Source organism: Salminus brasiliensis, chromosome 8 (assembly GCF_030463535.1).
Source record: "Salminus brasiliensis chromosome 8, fSalBra1.hap2, whole genome shotgun sequence".
Classification (NCBI taxonomy): domain Eukaryota; kingdom Metazoa; phylum Chordata; class Actinopteri; order Characiformes; family Bryconidae; genus Salminus; species Salminus brasiliensis.
Window position 1 is genome coordinate 28054409 of NC_132885.1, and position 22969 is coordinate 28077377.

The window sequence follows — 22969 nt, forward strand, 5'->3', positions numbered from 1 at the left end:
GTCACTCTACCAAGCCCTTTCTACCAGCAAGGGTCAATTTCTGACCACTTGGCTGCTGGACCGGTCTCAGCACAGCAGTGACGCTACATGTGCCAGGTATTGCTGTTCCCGAGATTGTTACAAGCCGTCAGTGTTACCACTAGGTCCAGAGTGGTCCATCAAGCAAAAATGTCCAGCCAGGAGCAGCTTAGTACAAACTGGCCAGTAGATGCATAAAACTACTATAACCATAATTTAAAAAATCTTTTTATTATTTTTATTTTATTCATGGTTATCGATAAATCCAATTTAATTTCCAATTGTGTGTTATTATTCATTTTTTAAAGCAGCATTATGCGATTTTAAAGCTGTTACTTTAAGGCACAAATGCTACTCAGTGTTGCTTCAAAGGTAGTTAAACCTTTTTACATTCTTGTCCGTAAATGCAATCAAATCTTCACAGCAATGCTTCAAATTTAGTAGAAAGTCTTTTCTAGACAGTAGAGATGGTTGCTCCAACAAAAACAGAATACGAAACAAGTAATGAGCAGGTGTTGAAGTGTAGCTTATACATGAAGCTCTGACTCTGCAAAATATGTTTCTAAAAATTATTTGAATTATTTTTATATTTATTTTAAAATATTAAAAGACCATATATATAACAATCAAAAAGAAATTTGGATATTTGAATATATATGGCACATGTAGGAATAACAAAAATTGTCATTATTTCTTGGTCTGGCCACAACCAGAGCCAAAGCTTCACGTCTAACCTACACTTCACTTGTTGGCGTAACTATCTACTTTCCAGGAAAAGCTTTCTATTAAATTTTGAACAAGAACTGCTGTGAGGATTTGATTGCATTCAGGGACATGAACATTAGTGAGGTCAGGATGTTAAATGAATCTCCACCCCAATCAATCCCAAAAGTACTGGATGGTGCTATCTGTGTCAGCAGTGGGTTCAACATAAAGTAGCTAAACGCATTCGAACATAACATTTGCACATAGTATATATGCAAAAATATCTTATATACGAATACGAATAATTACAGCAGGGCAGGCTGTGTGACCCAACATGCTAAAGGTCAAAGGGCGTTGTGATAAAAAACAAACATAATCCACTAAATCCACTAAGTGAACTTTGAGGTGCTCCTTTGCTAAATAACATTTAGAACTTGCTGATTTGGCCCGTAACTTACTCACACAAGTCTAGCAGGAAAATAGAAGGTTTCTCCACAAGGGGGAGCTATATGCTTTGAAGTAGGTTTTTGTGTCGATCACTGAAATAGAGAAAACCCACACCAGTAAGATGCCATCTATACATTTGTTATTATTTATAAGGCATACAAATGAAAGATTATGCTGTGCAACTATTTTACAGGTAAAACACTGTGGGCCCTTGATTATTCATACCTATTATAAATATTTTCTTGCTGGGATATGAAAAAAGGGTTAAAATGCCCACCCGCAGCTTTTAAGATTCAATCCCATCTCAGTATGTTTTATGATCCTGCTTATAATGCCACGACTATGAACAGAATTAAAAAAAAAAGAACGGCACTTTTACAGCAAACAATTATTGAGGGAAGTATTGCAAAAACACTATAAAGAAATAATATCTTCATGCTCTTCACATTTTAAGATGGGCCACATCTTGAATCAGTAACACTGAGTGGTTTTTATGACAAACCAACAAATCCCATAAAAGACGAAGAGTCATTTTCTCTTTTCGGCACTGCAGACAGCCAGTCCACATAATTAGCAAGTGCCATTTAACGAACAAATTGAATAATATTTAAATGCACATTTTCTATGTGGAGGCCAACAGTAATCAAGATTCCTTGGACACCTTCTCAAGCAGAATAGATGCTTGTAATAAGCTGTAATAACGAGCGTCTTTAATGAAAAAGAGTGAAAGTGCCATATTTGTCATTTTGTACTGAAACAAATACTTCCCAGTTCATTAAACAACCTTGCAAATAATAAAGCATCACTGTACTCACATCTGAATATGTAAGAGTAAGAGCTACAGGACAGTAATGAGACCTAAAATCCCAACTGCTTCAAACTCTTTCTCCTGATGTGACTGCAATTAACAGGAACTGCACATTTGTATACACAGCCTCCACAGAGAATAACATTAAGATGGACCATGTGAACGGCTGTGAATCATCAGGACACTCAACAGGAACATCTGCGAATGGTCAGTGCTAACTCAGAAAACACATCAGTAGCTTTCCGTCAGTTGTTGCACAGCTCGTTTGCTGAGTAATGCTGAAGTGATCGCTTCTGAGGCAGCCAACATGCCACAAAATGGAACACACTGGATATAATGGATTGCCAACATAATGTGGGGCTCCGTGGCTTGTTAAGGATTTTTATGTATATGTAAATGCATATGTGTGTGTGTGACAAGAGAGCGACAGAGAGAGAGAACGGGAGAGAGAGAAAGAGAAAGAGAGAGAACGAGAGAGAGAGAGAGAAAAAAAGAGAGAGAGAGAGAGAGAGAGAGAGAGAGAGAGAGCAGCTGTAAGGTCACAGCAATAATGGAGGTTAAGTGTGTGTGCGCACTGTAAAGTGGGTCAGCAGGACTGTCACTGCTTTATAATGAAGTGCTTCATCACTGCAGTTAACATTATAAAGACACACCAGCCTGAAAACTCTTTATTAAACAGCCTGGAGAGAGGGAAGCTCAGTGTATAAAATATATATTAATCTTTTTGACATTATGCACTTTACTCATATTCCTAACCTACACTAACCTGCTCTATCTGGTTATATTAATACATCGCCAGGTTCATGGCGGTAACGCGAACAGTGCTTGCAAATCTCCGATTTCTAATAGCAAATGCAAATGAACTTACGCGGCCTGATGTGCAGAATCAAGACTAGGGGAATTATGGTTCGACATTTGCATGGCTGTGGTCTCGTCACAAAAATAACACAGTTTCACAATTACACAGAATTACGTAATCGCTTAAAAAAAGCAGAAGCATCCTTTGCATCTTTTTTCCCCGTAGTTACTGAAAAATAATAATCCATATGGTGTCCCAGAATCTGTCTCAGAAAGTCACAGAAGTGAAAAAGCTCATCTTTAAGCATGCCAAGTTTGTATAGATAAATTCTATACATCACACACATGTTTGGGTGTAAATTGCAGCCAGTAAAAAGGAGCATGAAATTTCAAGTGAATGTGAAAAAGTGTGGGTGTATTTCAAATGCCTGTTTCTAAAACGGCCCATGCTGATGGATCAGCCTAGAAAGTAAATAATAAATAAAAGAAAATATTAAAGTAATAATGATTTGGCCACAGAAAAGAGGAAACTTACTGTGAGGGATCAATGTGGAGGCAAGAAGAAGTGTTTCCCTTATATGTGGTTATGCATACAGGACACACACTCACACAGACACTAGGTATTACCTGTCACGCTCAAGTAAGTGGTCCTGCGCACCAGGAAGCCTCCAAAAGGCAGCTCGCAGGTGTAGTTTCCAATGTCATCTTCTGTCACTTCCTGGATGGACAAAGTGTCTGCAGACTGCAGTATAGTCTCTCTCCACTGCCACACACTGCACTCCTGATAACCAGAGAGAGAGAGAACGAATGAGAGAGAGAGAGAACAGGACACAATGCTTAGAGAGAGCAAAAACAAATACAAAATAAATACAATAACCTTATCAAACAAACACAGAGAGAACACTGACAGCCAGAAGGCAAACACACAAACACACACACACACTACCTTGTACCACGTTATCTGTGGCGTTTGGCCAGACTGGACATAGTCCTGGATATCGGGGCAGGTGATGTCTTTGCTCTTGCCCAGTTCAGCCTTCTCTGAATAGCGCAGTTTGGAGTTATAACAGGCCGCTGTGTCATTATCAGCCACCAGCAGAGTCATGGACACTTTCATACAGAACGTTGAGTTCCTGTTAGAGCCAGAGAGAGAAACACACTCACACTCTGCACTGGCAAAGTACACACTGATTCGCATACGCTTCACTCCGAGGGTTCCCGCTGAATGAGAAAATGGAATAGCACAATCAGTGTGATAATTGCACCAAATTTGCAGCTGATGCAGTGCAGACCCTTCCCCCAGCTGTTAAATAATTTTTCCATTTGAAACCAGACCGAAAAGGAATTATATTAATGACGTTTTTTATCGCTGATTTTAGATGATTAACCCTGACTGCACTGAGTGAGAGAGAAATCATTGCTTAGATAAAGAAACGCTTACTGCATGCTAAGATGGCTGCTTTAAAGCTTATCAGCTGAGATCTGCTTTCTTTAACGCTGCTCGCTGGGGGGGCAGGTGTTTTTACGGTTTACAGAAAAAGGACACATTCTCTGCAAGCAATTTTGCATGTAATTCATACATCTGAAAAGGTACAAAGTCTGCCAGGACTGAGAAATAGGAAAATAATGTAAATTATTATAAAAAAAGATTATCTAAAAAAAAGAAAAGAAATCCTTCTAGGGCTTTTTTAGATGACAAGTGATTGTTTAACGACTTATCAATTCCAATCCTATTGATTGGAAGACTTATGTTTGACAGGGCTTTTCTAGCTTGTTTTTGCTTTCCTAGCTCTCTTGTTGCTTGTTTCTCTTAGTCATTTCTTTATATTCTTTCATATTCGCTTTGGCTTATGACTCTAAGCCAGTTGGTATAATCTTTGTACTTTGTAATTGTTGTAATCTGCTACTACGCATGTTACTGTACATTATTTCATCTTACTAACCATCGTTTGTTTACTCATGAGGACCATGGTAACTGCAGAGGAATGAGCTTCCCAGATGCTCTGCAAGGAGCTCACCCAGCTGGTCTGGCAGATCCAGCTGCTGTGGGAGAGGCAGCTCGAGCTTCATTGATGGAAAACGAGGCAGGAGGCAGCCCGGGACACCTCCTACATGTCCGTTTCAACCCCAGCACTAACGGCGAGGTGGACCCTAGGGATAATCCTCTCCACTTCTGCACAATCCTTAGCCTTTCGCTGTCGCCATCTTTGACAACTACTCAGGGTGGTGTTCTCATTATTGAAGATTCTATTGTAAGACACTTAAAAGTATTGGGCCCAAAGGATCGTGCCACGGTCACATGTTTTCCAGGTGCCTGTGTCCTGGACGTTGTCAGCCTTCCCACGGCGCTGTGGCAGCGTGCCACCTTCGGCACCATCATTCTCCAAAGAGGGACGAAGAACATCTCTGGCCGACACAGCGAGGTCCTGAAGGAGCACTACTGCACACTTCCATTCATCCGACTCCTCATACTCCACTACTGGCTTAAGTATTGGTGCGATTGCATCAGAAATAACTTTGTAGACAACTGGTAAAGCTTTAGGGAGTGATGGGCTTTATCCGAGCTGCTTGGGTTCTGTCGTTCTCTCCAGGAACATTGAGAAGATGCTACGCCAGGCCCAACTGGCCCTACCCAGTCACACCATTTAGGTAGGTAAGTCGGATGTAAGAAAATCAGTTTTAACAACCTTATTATACAACCCTTCAACAAACTCTTCCGGTTTTCAGAGTACAAGCAGCTTCCACATTGAATTTAGGCTGTTAAATATACAATCTCTAGCACCTAAAGCAGTCATTGTCAATATAATCATTACTGATAACCACCTCAGTCATGTCTCTGTGAAAGTTTGGCAAATCCTAATTTAGCTCTGAATGAATCGACTCCCCCAGGTTTTAGCTACTATAGTTACCCACACAGGTCTGATCATGGCAGCGGTGTAGCCACAATTTATGATTCAGTTCCAGGTATAACCTAAAACTTAGGTTATAAAGCTAAATATTTGCTTAGTCTTTAAGTATCACAGTCAATTGACTTTTTAGCTCTACTGATTGAGCGATCTTTAGACTAGCCATCAACCAGTGTGTTACTTGCCATTCCCTTTAAGAGCCATGTGTGCTCTGACTTTTGTGGATTGCTATGTCAGTGCTGTGAAGCGGGGTTTACATGCATTGGGCACACGCCTGTGTTGACAATTCACTGCCAAGACAGCAATGAACGTCTGACTGTTGACGTCTGCCTAGGTTATTTTCAGTCAGTGGAACCTGTGTTTTCTGTTGCTAAGATAGCAATACGCCAGCAATTTACCTGAACATCCCTCATTTCGAGACCACCACACCCATCAGTGTAGATATATTTACAAGCATTGTTGCTATTTAAACAACGCAAATGGAAGGTGTAAAAATAGACAAGATAGCAATAGGCATCGCGATGTGCCTTACGCAGGGTGTTAAACACATTCTGCTAGGGTCACTGAACCAGTACTGGACATAGTAAACCTGTCCCTAAGCATTGCCTACATACCTAAATCTCTTTCATTTCATGATTAAGAAGCCTTATCCTTAATGATTAAGAAGCCTTATTAAAAGCTTAATCTTGACTCCCATGAGCAGACGGAAGGTGTGAAAATAGACTGTTTGTGGGGTGTAGGGTAACAATGAGCATTGCAACGTGCCTTGTGCAGGGTGTAAGATAGGGCCCATTATGCTCTAAATACCCAATCTGACTGAAATACCCAGTCTATCACCACTACCTAATCTTGTTTAATACTGTTACCAAACTCATTAGCAGTCATAAATGAACTAACTGTTACACTCCCTGCTTAAATTAGTAGGAATGATTTCATGACCTTTTTAATGATAAAATGTTTTTAAAAGTTTGTGTTGATGAATAGTGCACCAGCTCCAAAGCATACCTACCGGACTTGAACCCAGTTACTAAAAGGACCTGGTTAGAATAATTAGCTTGTCAAAGTTATCATCATGTGTACCGGATCCTAGCCCAACACATTGTGCTAGGGTCACTGAACCAGTACTGGACATAGTAAACTAGTCCCTTAGCATTGCCTACATACCTAAATCTCTTTCATTTAATGATTAAGAAGCCTTTTATCAAAAAGCTTAATCTTGACCCCCACGAGCTTGGTAATTATAGGCCAATATCATTCACAAGGTCTTTAAGTCCGGATTTAGACCCAACTACAGCACTGAAACCGTTTTACTAAAAGTCACAAATGACCTACTTACTCCGCTTGATAGGGGCTGCACAACTATTCTTACGCTGCTTGATCTTAGTGCTGCCTCTGACTCCACAGATCATGCAATCCTGCTCAATAGACAATAGAAAATACTGTAGAAATAAAAGGACCTCACTTGGTTTAAATCCTACTTGACTGATTGCTACCAAGGGGTACATAAATAATGAATTTTCTCACTACACTAAAGTTAATTCTGGTGTTCCTCAAGGGTCAATCCTGGGTCACTGTTTACTATTCACTGTTTATATGCTGCCGCTGGCCAAAACAATCCGTACGCATAGTTGCTATGCTGATGACATCCATCTTTATCAGCTAAAACAAATAAGGACATTTGTCTTAATAAAATCACACGTTAGATAAAACTGAGGTCTTACTCCCATGTCCCAATGTTGATAAATGCAAAAATCCTAACACTGCTGTAAATCTAGATGGGTTAGCATTCATACCCAGCACCCCTGTAAAGAACATAGTGGTTGTTTTTGACTCTGTACTCTCATTTGATGCACACATACATACACTACATAGTTTAAAAACTGTTTTCTCCCATCTATGTAATATTGACAAACTGTGTAATATACTCTCATTAAGTGATGCTGAGAAGCTGGTGCATTCCTAACTTCAAGACTGGATTACTGTAATGCCCTTCTGGTTGGAAGGTCATGCAAATCATTAAATAAGCTTCAACTAGTTCAGAATGCAGCTGCTTAAATTAAGCTTTGACAGTTGGTGCAAATACTTTACGGTTTACAAACCCTTTGTCTGTATAGCGGTGTTGTGAACAGACTTTGTACCACAATATTTAGACAACATTGCACATTCACATTTCCCTCATTATGTCTATAAAAAACTACTCTTATATACTATACCAGAGTGAAACTATTTTACAGTGAAACATGAAAACTTAACATAACATCTGTGTGTTTATTGTGTCTATTCTCTGCCATTTTTGTCCACCTTGCAACAGAAAAAAAAACAACACCCAGTTTCATTGTACCTATGCCAAGACAAAGATATTATAATCCATTATATCCATGTGGGTAAATATGGTCCCACTAGGTTTTTACTCTCGAATTATGCCTGTTAACAATGCAAAACTATTGTGGAAGCTCTGTTCTACTGGCGGGTGAACCACTGAAAGGAAGAGGCTAACACACACACATTATAGAAAACTAAAATCATAGCTCATTCACCACATTATTAAAAATAATCACACACCTTGCGCAAGGCCTGTTGCAATGCTCATTGCTATCTTGTGTCCCACCAACAGTGTATTTTCACGCCTTCCATGGTAGGTTCAAAAAAGCAACAGTGCTTGCATAAATATCTATGCCAGTGGGCGTGGTGGTCTCAAAATGAGGGGTGTTCAGGTAAATGTCTGGTGTGTTGCTATCTTGGCAACGTAAAACACAGGTGCTCCACTGACTGAAAACAACTTAGGCAGATGTCAACAGTCAGACATTCGTTGCTATCTTGGCAGTGAATGTCAACACAGGCGTGTGCCCGATGCACGTACACCCCGGCTTTACACCACTGAAATAGCAATCCGCCAAAAGCAGACTGCATCTTTCTATTAAAGGGAATGGCAAGTGACACACTGATTGATTTATTATTGCACGTTACACCCAAAACACACCCATGATTAATTAAGAGACTTAGTACATGACTTTTGCACGTTGCAAAGCATACTTTTCTCGTCATTACGATAGCAGAGACACACTAACACTGACCCTAATTCAAGCTACGCAGTGCACGGTTGACTCATTTTATTAGTTTTTAATATGACCTTTAAAAATGCAGCTAGCAGCACATCTCAAGTATCTCAAGTTCCATCCTAAGTACATCCTAAGTAATGCGGCTGCATTCTTTACAGAAACATGTTTAGATCAGCTCCGTATCGGCCGATAATTTCGCTGAACATAATCACTTATTACAATAATTACTACCTCCTGCTCAGTAGTACAACATTGTGTTGCACATCCACTGTGCACTTGTTGCACTATACACTTGACAACTCATCTCTGAATTGCACTCTTCTTTTGTGTTTAGTGTAAATTTAGTGCACATATGCTTTATTTTGATTCTTATATATTTGTTATGACCACTGTATAGATTTATGTCCTTTTTTTAGGTTTCTTTAGGTATCTTTGCCCATCTTACTTTAAATACTTTAACTTACATTCTAGATAGTTATCAAAGCATTTTACTGCTGCTTTTACAGTGTATAACTATGTATGTGACTAATAAAACTCTGAACTTTGAGCACTAGAGTACTGGACTGGGAGCTGGATCGGAACTGGATCAGAACATTTAGGTAAATATATACACTATTAGTACACTAGTACAGCAAATGCAACAGTTATTTGTGCTGCACCATCTCATGTATGTACTTCTTATCCTGGCATCATCTCCTCATTGTTAGCTTGGATCAAGCCTTAAAAACATTCACATATAACACAGACTCCTTTCTTCTCTCATTTTTTTGTCTTCTTTCAGCCTTTAATAGGCAAACTGACACACATGCACACAGACACACACACCTTACATGATTCACAGTTGTCTGCTCCCTTGCATTGTAATGAGTGTATGTCCATTAAAAGTCCATTAGAGTGGGTTCTGTCTGAGGGCTTGGATTTTGATAGCTACTGCTGAAACCTAGATAAAGTTGTGACCTCCCACCTTTTGCTGAATTACCATGGATACAGAGAGTGCTCCTGGTGACGTGACACAGTAAAACGTTTTGTTTTTAAACTGAACTCTTACCGAATATTCCAAAACTTTGTTTGTTAACGCCATTTTTCACTCTTCACTTTCTCCCGCTCTATCCTTCTCTTCTACATCCCTTGTTTTCCTCACTCATTTCTTCCCCCTCTCTCTCTTGTATCTCTATCCCTTCCTCCTTCCTTCCCTCCCTCCTTCTGTCGCTCTTTCTTTCCTTACTCACTCCCGCTACCCTTTCCTTCCTCCCTCTGCATTCTGTCTCTCTCTCTCTCCCCCTTTATTACTTTTTTAATCTCTCTCTTCCCCCTCCCCATCAATCTTCCCTCTGTGTCCCCCGTCCTCTTTCCCTCCCTCTGTCTCCTTCCTTAATCCCTTCCTTTCCTCCCTCTCTCAGTCTCTTATTACCGTCCTTTCTTCCCTCAGTCACTCTATCCGTCTTTCATTCCTCTGCCCCCTCACATGCATTCTGTCTCTTTCTCTCCACATCAACCCTTTTTAATTCCCCCTACCCATCGATCCTCCCTCTGTCTCTATCCAATTCTTTTCTCCATCCTTCTCTCTCCCCATTTAACCCTCCCTTTCCCCCTCACCTCTCTCTCCCTATCCTCTATCCCTTCCTTTCCACCTCACCTCTCTCTCCCTATCCTCTATCCCTCCCTTTCCCCCTCACCTCTCTCTCCATCCTCTATCCCTTCCTTTCCCCCTCACCTCTCTCTCCCTATCCTCTATCCCTTCCTTTCCCCCTCACCTCTCTCCATCCTCTATTTCTTCCTTTCCCCCTCACCTCTCTCTCCCTATTCTCTATCCCTCCCTTTCCCCCTCACCTCTCTCTATCCTCTATCCCTTCCTCTCCCCCTTACCTCTCTCTCCCTATCCTCCATCTCTTTCTTTCCCCCTCACCTCTCTCTCCCTATTCTCTATCCCTTCCTTTCCCCCTCACCTCTCTCTCCCTTACCTCTCTCTCCTTCCTCCCTCTGTCTCTTATTTCCACCCTTCCTTCTCTCACCTCTCTCTCTTCTTCCTCTAACCCTTTCTTTTCCCCTCCCCTCTCTCTCTCTGTCCTTCCCCCCTCCCTCAGTCTCCCACTTCTTCCTTTCCTTAGACTCCCCTTCCTTCCTCCCTTCCTTTTCCCTTCCCTCCTTCTCTCTCTCTCCCCTTCCTCTGTTCCTTCCTTTCTCCCTCCCTCTATCTTCCCTCTCCTTCCTCCATCCATCCCTCAGTCTCCCCCCTTTCTTCCTTCCCTCAGACTCCCCTTCCTTCCTACCTTCCTCTGCCCACCAATCTCTCTCTCTCTCTCTCTCTCTCTCGTCTCACTCTGGCTTTCTGGCATGTAGTTAATTATAGGTTATTGTTATTTAGAGAGAAGCTTTCAAAACACATCATCTAAAGCTCTTTTATCACTCTTAAACTATTACTAAAATTAGTGTTTTTGATCCTCTTTTGTGCTGATAAAAACCGTTCAAGCTCTTATGCAAGAAAGTCGTCAGTATACTGTGCGCAAGTCCCAAGTGATGAAACCTAACATCCTCAAAACGCCTCTAACGCATGGGAAGATCTGCTCAGTTACTCTTGATTCTATTTATAATGTGCATTGCGTTTATATTAAGGCATCAGAGAGTCCATTTTTTATGTAAAGCTTCCTTCTCATCACTGAGCAGGTCAGTGTATCTACACAGTTACTACCTTCTTAATACCTCTATGTTAGGTCATGGAGTACACACCCTCCAAATACCATAGCCCTGGTATGTAGCATCTATCTTGCAATCTAACAGTGTAGCCACAAGCCACAGTGTAGGGAGCTAAAAACCCTGTCAAAACAACCTCAGAAAATCGTGCGGTTCTTTTTTTTCTTCTTCTTCTTCTTTTTTTTTGGTTTGGAAACACCAGCTGCCTTTCAGATTGTTGTATTTGTGGTGTCGCCATTAAATGGTCCAAAATGACTTTAATGAATTAACTGAAGAGATGATTTAATTAAGTAATAATGAATTAATTTGTAGAGTAGTAGACTTTTTCCTCTCAGAGTTCCTCTTGCATTTTTTAAATGACAAATATATATCTTTCCAGGAATAAAAAACATTTACTATATAAAGCAGCAGCCCTCCCCCTCCTCACCTCATGCATTTGCAGTGCATGTCTGACTTCAAGGAGGTATATATATATATATATATATATATATATATATATATATATATACATAACTTGTATTCTGCTATTCTGGGTGTGCTGTGGATTGCAGAGTGGGACTAAATCCATGTTTTAGAATAAAACAAAATCCTCATATTGATGATAATGGAAATTCTCCAATTTTCTATCTTTCTGTACAATGCTTGTGTGTATATATAAACACATGTATATGTTTTATTTCCTGTATATTGTTTTTAAAGGCTTCTTAGTTTATCCAGTGCTCTGGAATCTCTGAAAGGCTACACATGGATTGATATTGTTCATTATACAACGGTTAGTTCTGGCCACGCGAGCTGATTGGTTGAGAATCATTGTAACTGTAATATTATTACACTGTTAACACTGGATTCCTCCGCTGAACGCTGTTAAACCACAAAGTGAGCAAAAGAAGAATGATCTAAAATGAAGTGGGAAATGCGAGTTTAATGTGTTGGTCTGTGTAAGGAGCTGGAGAAGCAACTACAGGCTGTGCAGCGAGTGACGTTTCTTTTCTGTGACGTAGCAAGAAGCTGATATTTGACACATTGATAACACACTTCCTCAGGCGTTCTATTGCTTTAACTGAGTTCATTTTTAGTGTTCACCTCTTTAAAAAAAATGATTCCATCGATTACTTGATTGCTAACATAACCGATACTGATAGACCCTACTGCTCATGATAAAATGAGGGGCATTACATCATTCTAGCAAGAGCCCAGTGCAACCCCCCTATTCCTGCCAGGTACAGCAATACTGCATCCAAAATGTACAGAATGTCTTTAGATTCTGTAAATGCAGCAATTTTCAGAAGAGTTACATTTCAGGAGGGGTTTCAGGTCATGCATGAAGAGCAGAAAAAAGATATAAAAGGAGTGTGTCTTAACCAAAATCATAAATAAAATGCTTACTGAGGTTCTACACACACACTCCCACACACATATACACTGGCCGCTAGATCGAAAGTGACATTCCCTGATGCAAATGTTGGCATGATGAGCAGATTATCAGATTTAACCTTAAGCAGACAGAGACCTGAGCCAATGAGAGCCTCAGAGAGCTCCGCAGCTGTTTAATATGCATGCTTGTGGCCCGCAGCATTGTGGGATAGTGTCAGGGTGTCAGTGTGTGATTGATGGATGACAGAGCTTTCTCTCTGTCCTCTGCTGTCTTTACCAGAGCTCACTTACACTTTTACTGGCTCTGAGCTCAGTAACACCCAACAACCATCACACACACACACACACACACACACACACACACACACACACAGGCAGAAGAAGAGACAGTCTTCACAGACTCTGGATTCAACAACATAATCTTAACTTGAACCCTGACCTTATGCACTTACGTTAATATGTTTGTTTTTAAAAAATTATGACCCCTGACAGGTTTTCTGTTCTTAGACAGGTTTTGGTAGCTACTGACCACTTGGTGCACAGGGATGTATAAAACAACGTCAAGTACTGAAGGTAGGAATATGCCTGTCAATTTGTTTTTTTTTTGGACAATAAATTGTCCCAGAAACACAATAATTGCGATGAAAAATATTGTTTTCTTTTTTTAAACCATACTAATGCATTTAAACAAAACAATACAATAAAAAGCATTAGGAATATGTAGACACTGGAATTGGAATATAAAAATGTTTAAGAAGTGACGAGAGAACAGAATTGCACGACTATGGCTAAAATATCGATGATGTTCATTCTCACGCTCATTTATGGGCAGTGGTGGCTCAGCAGTTAGAGCTCCGGGCTATTGATGACTTGATGGGTTGTAGGTTCAATACCCGGGCTCACCAAGCTGCCACTGTTGAGCTGCCTGGGCACTGCAGCAATAGTTGCCCACCGCTCCGGGCATGTGTGCTCATTGTTTCACTGGTGTATATGTGTGTGTTTTACTGCTTTGTATATGTGTGTTCACTGTACGAAATCCAAATTCCAACTGTGTCCAACACTAATGTCTTATGTAAGTAAACAGAAATGGCAATTTTAAGGTCAGCAAAAATGATCAAGGTCATGTCCATATATTGTACAATAAGCCTATCCTAGCACACCTACTGAATCTGACATTTAGGTGATGAGTTGAATCACAGTTTGTCTAAGCAGGAAAGATTAGGCACAGTAGCCTACACTTAAAAATACTTAAAGCCAAATGCTAGTCACCTGTAGCACCTGTACCTGTTTGATTATTAGCCTTTCAGCAACCAAGTTAATGCAAGATATTTACTGGTGGCCACAAGCACCATATTGTTTACAGCAGGCCTGTTTGTGTTGTAGCACCATTTAGACAACTGCTCCTCACATAGTGCTAAAACAATGATGTAAGATTGGCTAGATTGCTAGTCAGGTGGCCACTTTTCTGAAGTAGTAGGCAGTTCTTGGCTATTATGCAGCAAAACTCACTAGATTCACTAGTGAGATTCTTTGGTGATATGAAAGGTAGCTGGGGAACACCGCTACACTAATCCGATTATTACAGCTTTTCACGCAAGGCAAACTCAGTGTTCAACATAATTAGTTAAATAAACTCATGAACTCACATCATATAGCAAAGGACTTGTATTCCCTAATATATATATATATATATATATATAATATATATATATGCATACGTGTGTATGTGTGTGCACGTGTATACTGCACTCTAACCTGAGTACACAGGAGTATAGGCCGGCGTCCTGTAGCTCTGCGGGCCTGAACCAGATGGCGTCCTCCTCTTTGCTCATGCGCAAGCCGTCAAACGTGATTGGCTCCTCGAAGTCTCCGTGACCCAGCCCTGAGCTTCTGTACCACATGAGACTCAGTCCAACACTTTGAGCCTGAGAGTAATTCGCCCGGATGTAGCCATAAAACAGAGCGCACTTAATCCGCACAGGCTCACCGTGCAGCACACGGTACTTCAGATAGTCCACTGACCAGTCTGTGCAGCCATCAACTACAATAAGAGAGAGACAGAGAAAGAGAAAGAGGGATGAGGCGAGGTTTCATCACTACTAACAAGTTTATAATTAATTTTTTTAATAATGTAAAATGTACGGAATAGTCTTATTCTAAGATTCAAATCATATTAAACAACATTCAAATAATACGGTCCTTATGTCATGAAAAGTCATGTTTTTCTTATTAGAAATGCATAACTAACACTTTTTTTTTTAATTGGGGGATACTTTTCATTTTGTTGAAATATGGCACCATCATATGCCAATAAAACTGCTGCAATCTGTAAAACCTATTTTTTCTTTGTTGACCACTGATATGAAATAACTACAATAGTGTTTGGGGGTAGAATGAGAGGACAACATGTATCTTTAATAAAATAAAACAATGCAATTCCTTGGTGCACACACTTCTTTTGTTTGTTTGTTTGTTTGTTTTTTGGGGGGTGTTCTGAAATCAACACATGAATAAAGGTATACAAACTTGCCAAGTAACTTTTGTGTCCACATAAAAATGGTGTGTTTGACAGTATTCACTGGATTGACAAACACCAATGCAATGGGTAAGGCTGCAGATCTGAGAAGAATGCTTGTACATTTACACATGTCAGGAATGTGTTTCGAAGCCATTTCTAAGCATTTTTTGGATTTTACAATCATTACTTCAAACCCATGCACATAAGTTTCTGGGAGCATGGTGGTGGTAGCATCATGCTTTGGAGCTGTTTTGAATCTGGTATGTTGCACAAGGCGGATAAAATAATAAGAAGAAGGAGAACTATCCCTGATAATTCTTCAGCATAACCTCTAACTATCAACTAGAAAGTTGAAACTGGGACACTATTGGATGCACATCAAAGGTGGTTGTGGAATGGATAAAGTGTTAAGCTGTTGAAATGGTCTTTCCAAAGTCATGAACTCAACCCTATCGGAAATAATTGTGCTTAAAAGTCGGGTCCAAGCCAGGAAAATTACTTAATAAAACCCAATTGAACATAAAATTCAAATTAAAATTCAACATGTCAAATCTCATATATATATATATATATATATATATATATATATATATATATATATATATATTTTTTTTTTTTTTTTTTTTTTTTTTTTTTTTTTTTAAGCAAGTAAGTAAAGCACATTTTATATAACTTTTGTTCATAAACATTAATACACCATCACATGGTGACCAAGCTCATGCCAGAGTATGAAATGTGTTTTAAGCTTTGACTTCTAGGCTAAGCCTTGATCCAAGGAGGAGGCATTTCTCATTTTCATGGGAAGACTTTTATAGCCTTGGAGCTGCGACTGCAAAAGCGTGGTCTCTCTTTAGCTTTAGGCGGGTATGAGAAATAGCCAAAAGCTGCTGTGAGGATGACCATGGATATAGCGTATCTAAAAATACTTTGAAAATATAATCCAGCCCAATAAAAGCTTTGAAACAGGTAGGCGGTTCCTTATACTGAATTCTCAATGGAAACGGTAACCAATGCAGAGCAGATAATATTGGCTAATACTGGAAATGCCCCCTTTTTTCACACCAGAGTACACGGTACAGCAAATGTGCACCAGTTGTGGACATGATAAGGTTGACTTGCTCAATCTAATATAAGCAAGATACTGTCTTCCAGTTAAGAGGAAATAAAAGCATGCATCACTTTTTTTATAATTGTGTTGGGGGGGGGGGGGAGCAACTTCTAACAACTGTTGATATCTTTATCAAATTTAAGAGTAGAAAAAGAATCCTATATTGTTTGTATGAGATTTAGCAATGTGTAACAAACAACCCAAAAACATTTACTTATATAATAATTATGACCTTGTGTTGATTTTAGAAAACCCTACAAAAATGAAAACTTGTGCACTACATGATAACACTCATGGTCAACTTTATAGAACTGTGAATGTGTCTATTTATAACATCCATGCATTAGCCTGCTCCTAAACATGCTGTTCAATGCTGGTACTCCTGCCAGGGTTTCTCTGATATTTCTATTTCTATCAAGCTATAATTAAAGAGTAAATGGCCAAATATCTGGAGAAAAAGTGACTCAAATGCAGTTAAAATATTACATTATGTTTTCATGTTCCACTGTGAAATATTTCCATGCTGCAAACTATTTAGAACTGTTTTGCTACCCTCTGAGAACGTTTCTTACTGCAGCTGTGAAAAATGTATATCAATGCTGCTTGAAAGCTATGTTTGGCGAGGGAGCTATACTGGACTGGTAAAAACAGGCAGGCTTAAAACAGCCAATACCCAATTCATTAAAACGTCATTAATGCCTTAATTAGACCCAAAATGCTTATTCAATGGAAGTTTATTCATTTCCCCCCATTGCATGCATTACAGATTTTAGTCATATACTGCTTTTTACACTAAGTAATAATTTATAAATTTTTTACAATAACTTACAATTTATTTTGTTATTTTTATCATATATATATATATATTGTATTATTTAATATTTAATATTATCATTTTTATTTCATAATATTCCATTTTATTCAAATAACCTTCAGCTTTTTAAAAGAATACTTCAAATAATGGGCAGAAAATAACAAGAAAGTCACCACTGTTGACCTATGGGTAAGTAGAGGACTTCCACATTTTTAATAGATATAATTTGTCTGCCTTTATGCCTTCAGTCCAAATAAAAACACAATGTTTTAAGTTAAGGTAAAAAAAAGGATTTTAAAAGGGCTCTCCTAGAACTTTTGATGAGTTTTGAGTGTCTTTGTGTGGACAGGCAAACAAAGATTATTTCAAAAATTCACATCATGATGTTAACCCATGCACAATTGCTGCTGAACTGCTAGTTCAACAACACACAATTGTTTAGTAATGTTCAGTGTTTGGCCAAAATTACTAAGCAAACTGTAGAGCACTGAAAATAAAAATAAATAAAATTACACTGAAATTAAATAGTAAAAGTGAGGCAGATTCTTTAATAAACACTAAAGTGATAGTTGTACAAAAATAACACAATTAGCAATATGACCAGACATTCAAAATGTGTAAAGACAGCATGCAATGTGCTTAGTCACATTGTATGGGGAAGATTGTCATTAATTTCCAAAGCTGAAGCTATTGTAAGACCACGATCACGTGTTGGCATGAAATGGGCATGGTGAAAATGCCCCTTTTCCTTTTGAACTTTAAAATGCACAAGCAAAACTGCACAGGGTGCACAAAAAAAGGGAGCAAAAGACTGCAGTTGAAAATAGCTACATGTCAACATGGTTCCTTGCTAGCTGGTGAAATGCTGTACTGGTCTATTATTGCACCGTTGAGTGTGAATACATTTTAAATGCTGCAACACAGAAAACACATTTCTTGACTCCCAAGTTCGGAGAATGGTTAATTAATCATTTTGGGCAATCCTCCCCTTTAAGCAAACAATGCATGCAGTGAAATTAATTAATATGAAGGGTAATCATAATTATTGAGAGAAATTAAGACAGCGTGAGTCATGGGGTATTTTGAATCCATGCTGTTAAAGCAATAAAGGACTTAACCCCTTCTGCTAATTACATTCAAACTAATTATCCTTCACTGTTGCAATTAAGCAGTATGTGTTATGATGTTTCACTGTGTGTGTGTGTAGTGTATGTGAGTGTGTGTGAGAAAAAGAGAGACAGAGAGAGATCAGGAGATTATGAAGGGGCGATAACGAAAAACAGCCGAGTATTGAGTGCACACACACACACACACACACACACACACCAGTGTCTAACACCACTTTTTTCCTGTCGGCAGTTCAGCTCCAGTGGTTAAACACTGTCGTTTCCAAACAGCACTCTGAGCTCCGACTCCGCTGCAGTGCCCTTGACCAAATTCACAAACCGCTAAATCGGGCTCTCTAATAACTTTCCAATTCAGTTCAAATTAAGCGAAACCCGTTATAGAACAGCTTCCTCTGCCACAGAAGACAAAATGTCATTCACGCTCTCTCTCTCTCTCTCTCTCCCCGCTCTCTCTCTCTCTCTTATCTCTCTGTATAGTTTTTTTGGGCTTATAAGCATGCTCCTGTAATCAACACTACAACTTCTCATTAGTCTTACCAAATACTCTGCTGCTTAGACATAAACACCGCAGCAGAGTCTGTAAAGGAAGGCTTAACAGGACAGATGAGGCATAAATGTGACTGTTCCTACGGTCTGACAAAACACCTCCCACACACAGTACAACCCAGATAACCAAACTGAATGAATGCAAGTAAAAAAAATAAAAAGGTATATATCATGTTCACAATGTGTGTATAATAATTATGCGCATAATAAATCTAGTAACAGTCCTCAGCAAACTCTAAAACAGCATTACTTTTTGCTGCTTTTTCAGGCTGCCAAATAAATGACATCTAATATGGCAACTAATTAGCTGGGTTTTCGGTCTTCTTTTCCTCACACACACCCACACCACTACTCATGCACATGGGCTCACACTCACTCACATACAGACATCTGCACTTCCAACTTCCCCAATTTGCCGCAGCCTCTCTCCTGGCGGGGCTTTGCATTAGCTGTTGGATACTGCTGTGAGGATTCGATTGCATTCAGGACAGGGAGGTCTGTACGGATGCTCCCATCACTTAAGAGAACACACCTGCCCAATGCTGGGAGCTTTGTACCCGTCTAGCCAACTCTTGGCACTGAGCTTCGTCACCTTAGGCTCATGTGCGTCTGCTCCAGTGGAGATTATAGCTGTGAACTAAATGAAAAATGGCTCTGAGTTTACATGATTAAAAGGTGATGATATTAGTTGAAATATACTATATGACCAAATGTTTGTGGACACCCCTTCTAATGAATGTATTCAGATGTGCCCGTAAGTCCCCGTAAAGAAAGTATTGCCACTAGAATATGACTCTCTGGAGCAGATAAACTTGAACCAACTGGCACCATGCCTAATGTCAGGCATGGGATAATGGGGTATAAGGCCCCCCAGCATTGATCTGTGGATCTGGTGATCATCCTGATCTCGCTGAATTCAATCAAGTCATCACAGCAATGCTTTAGATTCTAGTAAAAAGCCTTTCCCAGAGACAGTTACTCCAACAAAACCAGGACAAACAAAAAAGATGTAATGACAGGATTTTTTTTTTTCTCAATTGGACACCTGTGTTGACAACAGGTGCACCCAAAGGAGCAGGACAGAATAGGCGTCTAGATACTTAATAGACTAGGTGTCTGGAACTTTTACAGTATACAGTATAACTATTTAATTACATTCGATATAAGTCTGTGATAAGTAGCTTTTCTACAAAGATCTTAAAAAATCAAGGCCATTTTGTACAAAAACAAACACACACACACACACCTCCTGTGTTGACTTGCATCTGAGTTGCATCAGTATACACAAACAACATTGTCTAAAATGTCACATGGGTGTCAGAATGTGACACAAGCGAACTCTGGGCACATTCCCATGTGTCATCCTCCTGAACGGAGCTTTCAGTGGTGCTGAAACCAGAGTGAGCGCTATCCGTGGTGCTGATCTGAAATTAGATACTGCATTGAATGCACTAAAAGGGGGGTGGTGGGGGGGTGTGGGGAGGGGTAAACAGATAATGGTGACCAAATACTGACCCGGTAAAATGACTCAAATGAGCTCCCACCGTAACCCACAGCCTGTAGACTCAATGCCTACGGATGTATGAGGATGCATACGCACGTGCACACGTGTACACCCCCCCTCCCCCCGTTCATGTACACACACACAAAATTAACCACAGGTTTTGTAACAGTTCCTCAGGTCATGTGGATTAGCGATGTCAAGGCAACCCATGTGCTCTCCTGTCAGGTGTAATTTACATGGCAACCCGCTGCTACTGGAAACAGTGACCTTTAAATGATAAACAGAATGAGAGAGAGAGAGAGAGAGAGAGGGAGTAGGAAGATAGAGATTTATACTGAGTTGAAAGCAATGTGCAATTTCCGCTCTTATGTTGGGCGCATCTAGGGCATTATCTGGGTAATATTGGGGTAATAAATAAAAAATCATCAAGCTGTGCCAAACTCCATGGTTCTCCCTCCTACCCCTTCTGCACATCTCTCTCTTTCCTCTCTCTCTCTCTCCTTATTTCTACATGTAAGCCCATACATGACACACAAAGCACGCAGTCACTGTTGGGCCATGGTTGAGTGTCTGTCCCACACAATCTGTATTTTTCAGGTTCAGTTACTATAAAAAAAATTATACAAAAGAAAAATAGATAAGACTTAATTAATTCCCAAAGGGAAATTAGAATAATAGTAAAATCGTTGTGAAAGCAGTAGAACATACTTTATACGTGTAAAAAAGGCACCATATGTTATTAATTTCAATAACAAGAGACCTTTAAACCTTTTACAAAGCATGGCCCAATGTATGCAAGCGTTAGCCAGTAGGAGACGGTGTGGGACAGGGCTTCTGTCAATTACACAGAGTTTAACTAAAAGGTGGAGAAAATCATAGCTGTCAGCTTTCAGCTGCACAATCCCGCTATACAGATACAGGAGGACAGGCATGGGCTTGACTAAAACTCAGACTCGTTTGACAATGTCTTCGATTAAAATATCAGTAACCAATCACATCTACAAACACAAGCACGCCCAACCAGCAACGTCTATCTGTGCATTGCCCTAACGAGGCATATTATTCAGTAACTACAGGGACGTCTGTACCAACGAGTGGGGCTAATCGCTGGTCATGGACCAAAGTAATAAGACTTTCGGCCCACCGATGTGCCCTAGGTTGTTTAAGGGGTTTAGGTCTAATTCGGTGTCTAAAGCATAATAAAAGCTGCCTACTCAGGCAGTATTCGAAGGCAGGAAGGTACCGAGTCATGTCCGATTCGAATGCTTGTATAAAGTGCTGCCTGCTCAGGTACCTTTATCTTGCTGATTTGTGAAGGCAGCATAGATGCATGCTTCGCTGCCTTCCATATCCCATAATCCTCTGGGTTAGACCAGCTTGACTCAAGAGAAAAAGCAAAATGGTCAAAGCAAGCAGCAAATCTGTTTAAGTGAAAGTTATTTATTTATTTCATTTCCTCCTAATATTCTATTCCTGACGAGATTGCCGACATAACAGTCAAATTTTGGCTTTTAATCAAATTTAATCAAATGTTTTTGTATAGGGCTTTTTCCAACTGGCGTTGCCACAAAGCAGCTTTACAGAATCAGCAATCAGTAAAAAGACAAGAAATCAACAAGACATGAAAACCTAAGACCCCCCGTGAGCAGCCAAAGCCGACAGGGGCAAGGAAAAAACTCCCTCAGAGCTGGAGGAAGAAACCTTGGGAGGAACCAAGACTCAATATTTATAAACTAGATCATAACTTAGATTTATGTATTTAAATCTTTATATTATAAAGTCACCAGTCTTCTTCTTTTAATGTCTAACAAATTAAAATAGCTGACAGTAGTACCTTGGCAACGTCATGACATATTGCTGCCTTCATTTCAAAGGTGTTTCGGTTGTAGGTACCTTCCTCACAATGCTGTATGTACTAATGTATGTACTGTATGTACTAATCTAATGTACCGACCAGAGTCCCATGTAAATATTCCAGTTAGAAAATAGTTAAGTAAGTTAAGTAAAAGTATGATTTACATTTTTACTCAAGTAAAAGTTTAAAGGGCGAGTGTGTCAGTTAGAAGTTTTCGGTCTGTTGGGTTCATATTCATTAAATAGTTTAATAGATTCACAAAGATAATTTCAGAAACGATTCAAATAAGATTACAGAAGCTCAGTTCAGTTTGTGAAGCTTTAAGAGATTTCAATTCACTAACAGCAGTGCATGTAATTAGCTGCTTGATTAAAAACTGTGTGCTTAGAAAACTTTTCACTGTTTTAAAAAATGTAGTGAGTAAAAAGTACAGACTTTTTTGTAGGTTGTAGAAGAAGAAAGGGACGGAAATACTCCAGTAAAGTACAGAAATCAAACAAAAAACAAGTCTTTTTTTGAAAAAGCCACAGGGTATACAGGATGTACTTTGTTACTGTACAAAAAGTACAGTAACAAAGTACTTACACTTCTTAGCTTCCCACCTCTGGTACTGACTACTGCACAGCTCTCATTCGGTCATTCCATTTCGGACATGGCCTTGGCCACACCTCCACGTCACTCCAGCCATTTC

At 39.6% G+C, this 22969-nt stretch overlaps 1 protein-coding gene across 3 annotated transcripts in view; it reads right to left on the reverse strand.

Annotated features, from left to right (window-relative positions):
* Positions 1-22969, reverse strand: part of il1rapl1a (interleukin 1 receptor accessory protein-like 1a) — a 105812-nt gene that overhangs the window by 42950 nt on the left and 39893 nt on the right. For all 3 annotated transcript variants that reach the window (XM_072686384.1, XM_072686383.1, XM_072686382.1), the window contains exons 3-5: positions 14562-14847; positions 3723-3909; positions 3404-3557 (exon numbers count right to left, since the gene is read on the reverse strand). In XM_072686384.1, coding sequence (XP_072542485.1) covers positions 3404-3557; positions 3723-3909; positions 14562-14847 — 627 coding nt within the window. The remainder of the gene's footprint in view (positions 1-3403; positions 3558-3722; positions 3910-14561; positions 14848-22969) is intronic.